At 51.5% G+C, this 3,387-nt stretch overlaps 1 protein-coding gene across 1 annotated transcript; it reads left to right on the top strand.

Annotated features, from left to right (window-relative positions):
* The first annotated feature begins 766 nt into the window (after positions 1-766).
* LOC116231505 (D(1) dopamine receptor-like) lies at positions 767-3,036 on the top strand. Its single transcript, XM_031597273.2, has one exon. The coding sequence runs from the start codon at positions 1,305-1,307 to the stop codon at positions 2,640-2,642; it is 1,338 nt and encodes a 445-aa protein (XP_031453133.2). The 5' UTR covers positions 767-1,304; the 3' UTR covers positions 2,643-3,036.
* Positions 3,037-3,387: the final 351 nt, after the last annotated feature.

Genomic DNA, 3,387 nt, shown 5'->3' with positions numbered 1-3,387 from the left:
GGTGTGCCGCCTGCTTGCATCTTACAGCCTATGTTATTTTGACAGCAACTATTACTTTAATAAAGCATATCTTTTATCAGAGAAAATTCTAAATTGTTAAATAATGAGTTTGTCTTACAGACAAATGAGGAATGTATTTCAGTTCCCAGAGAACTGAAAGAAGCAGCAAGAACAGCACACAGTGCTGCACTATGAAGAATATGGTCTCCAAGGCACACAGCAACTTGAATCTTAAAAGCCACGACCAAATGTTAACAATCTGTTATGAGCTGACACAGTGCAGCCTGCTTATCCCAAACATGCTAATTTTTACAGGGTAAGCTGCCAGCCTTACTATTCAAAATTTATGTTAAATGTTCCAGTCTCTATCTTAACTACCAGGAATATCTTCACCATACAGTGGAAATCAGACAGTTCCTGGCTTGACAATTATTCACACTGACACTGGTGGGTGAAGTAGTTTTAGTTGGAGGCAAATAAGAAAATAAAACAACAATCTCATCTAGAAAGAGGTGCCTGTTTGACAAGCTAAGTAATGACATGAGTTGATCTTTGCTATTCATGTTCCAACTTACATATTCTTTTCTTGTGATGGGATTATCATACGCATTCTTCAAAAAGAAAAGATTATTCCCTCTCTGCATTAGCACACCTTCTCTAAGGCAGGCTGTAAATGTATGCAAGACACATTTATATAACAACACGTATGTCATTATAAAAGCAAATGGAAATACTGAAATGCATCAGAAAACAACTTAGGCTGAAATCTCCACAGGCAGTTTTTGGGTGCTAATTTGTGTGGAAATGCACGGACAGCCTTCCGCCAAAATAAAGAACCCATGCTGGAGAGGTCGGAGGTTTCCACGCTCTGGGTTTCTCGACTCAAGAGCAAACAGCAAAACAGAGTTGCTACACTGTAGTGAGAAGGCAGCTTCCACAGCATCCACCCAGAGTTGGTAGCGCTCAGTGTAGGCAGATGCCAAGCGTTACCCTGCTCTTTAGGAAACCAGGCATCTCATTGCAGCCTACCCGGCACTCACGCAGGAACACGCCGAGCGCTGCGAAGGCTCTGACGGGCACTGCCCCTCTGCTGGTAGGCGGCCGCGGCTCTGCCCAACGCAGAGCAGCCCTCGGGGGCCCATCCGCCCGACCTCCTCGGCCGCCGCGCTCCGGGACGATGCTGAGCAGCGAGCCGGTGCCTCCGCCCCGCAGCCGCCGGCAGAGAGCAGCACCGGGCACGGCAGGGTGCGGTGAGTAGCCCGAGGCGCGGCCGGAGATGTCCCCCCGGCAGCACGGCGTCCCTCATGGAGAGCACGGCGGGCGGCCCACGAGCACTGCGGGCGCTGACGGGCTGCCTGCTGGGCGCCCTGGTGCTGGGCACGCTGGCGGGCAACGCTCTGGTGTGCCTGGCCGTCCTGCGCTTCCGCCACCTGCGCACTAAAGTCACCAACTGGTTCGTGCTGTCGTTGGCCGTCTCCGACCTCTGCGTGGCCATCCTGGTGATGCCTTGGAAGGCAGTCACTGAGGTGGCCGGTGGCTTCTGGCTCTTCGGCAGCCACTTTTGTGACACCTGGGTGGCCTTCGACATTATGTGCTCCACCGCCTCCATCCTCCACCTCTGCATCATCAGCCTGGACCGGTACTGGGCCATCGCCAGCCCCTTTCGCTACGAGCGCCGGATGACGCAGCGTCTGGCCTGCGCCATGATCGCCACGGCCTGGGCCCTCTCCATCCTCATCTCCTTTGTCCCCGTGCAGCTGCACTGGCACAAAGCCAAGGACAGGAGGCACCCCAGCTCCCGCTGCGACGTCAGCCTGAACCGCACCTACGCCATCACCTCCTCCCTCATCAGCTTCTACATCCCTGTGGCCATCATGATCGTCACCTACACCAGGATCTATCGCATCGCCCAGGCCCAGATCCGCCGCATCTGCACCCTGGAACGAGCAGGCGGGCAGTGGCCAGCCCACAGCAAGGAGCCTGCCTCCAGTCTGCGGAGCTCCCTGCGCAAGGAGACCAAGGTGCTGCAGACCCTCTCCATCATAATGGGAGTCTTTGTTTGCTGCTGGCTGCCCTTCTTCCTGCTCAACTGCCTGCTACCTTTCTGCCAGCCTGAGAGCGACAGCAACGGGCAGCCACCCTGTGTCAGCCCAACCACCTTCAATGTCTTCGTATGGTTTGGCTGGGCCAACTCCTCAGTGAACCCAGTGATCTATGCTTTCAATGCAGACTTCCGTCGGGCTTTCAGCAACCTGCTGGGCTGCCAGTCTCTCTGCTGCAGCACCACCAGGGCTGCAGTAGAGAGAGTCCACCTCAGCAACGAGCTGGTCTCCTACCACCAGGACACCACCTGCCAAAAGGACGGAGCCACTGCCACCATGCCTCCCACCACTGTCACAGCCTGGGTGCAGCCCGGGCCCCATGCAGCGAGTCTTCAGCAGGAAGACAGAGAGGAGCTCCCCATGGAGAAGAGGCTGATGAGTGCCCCAACACAGGCTATCCCAGGCAGCAGCCCCAAGTGTTGTCATGTGACAGCCACTTTGCAATTGGACTGTGGGGCAGAGCTGCCCCTGGAGACTATTAATGCCTTTACAGGGCTTGGCAGGCATGAGGGACACCGTTACTCCATTCCAGAGGGATAAGCAACTGTATGTTTCACACACACAGTCATTGCACAGAGGCAGCTCACTGCCTACACATAAAGTATGCCTATATTCCCAAAAAATCCCAAACCAGAGGGATGGGAAACATTGTTTTTATCCCAGGGGAGTAACATGTGTATAAGCCCCATTCCAAAAGCACACAGCAATCATATATTAACCTCTTCCCAGCTGCCACCTTCACCTCTTACCCTCTTTTATAGTAGGCAGATATTTCCCACATATCCGATTGCCCCAACTCTTCAGTCAAACTAACTTGTGATACTGAGAACTGTGTAATAACAAAATTTACATAGAAAACTTACTCTTAGATGTAGCTACATTCCTAAAAACGGTGGGGTTTTTTCTTGTTGTTGTTTTTTTCCCCTCTCATGTTTTCATATCATATAGGTACATATCATATAGGTCTGAAAGTTTTGTTTGGTTTTAGTTCCGGGTTTATTTCAAAGCCATGTGTTCTGGATTTATACAAAAGAATCTGTGTTTAGGCTTTAAAAATTGCTCAGTTAAAACATCATCTTATGTTGAGCCAGAAGACTACTCAACCCCCTAGATAATCCATCTGCTGTTATGCAGGACCCCGAGTACAGTTTCAGGTATCTGGAATCAGCATTTAATGATGTGGATCTAGGGAATTCCTAGTGATTACCCACCTTTTAACATCATCCACTCATCCAGAATTTAACAGCTATCATTCAATATGCTCAGTGCCTCACCTGGGAAGCAA

Source organism: Phasianus colchicus, chromosome 8 (assembly GCF_987193195.1).
Source record: "Phasianus colchicus chromosome 8, bPhaCol1.hap1.1, whole genome shotgun sequence".
Lineage (NCBI taxonomy): Eukaryota > Metazoa > Chordata > Aves > Galliformes > Phasianidae > Phasianus > Phasianus colchicus.
The sequence above is the reverse complement of the archived record's forward strand: the minus strand, read 5'-3'. Positions and strand labels throughout refer to the sequence as shown.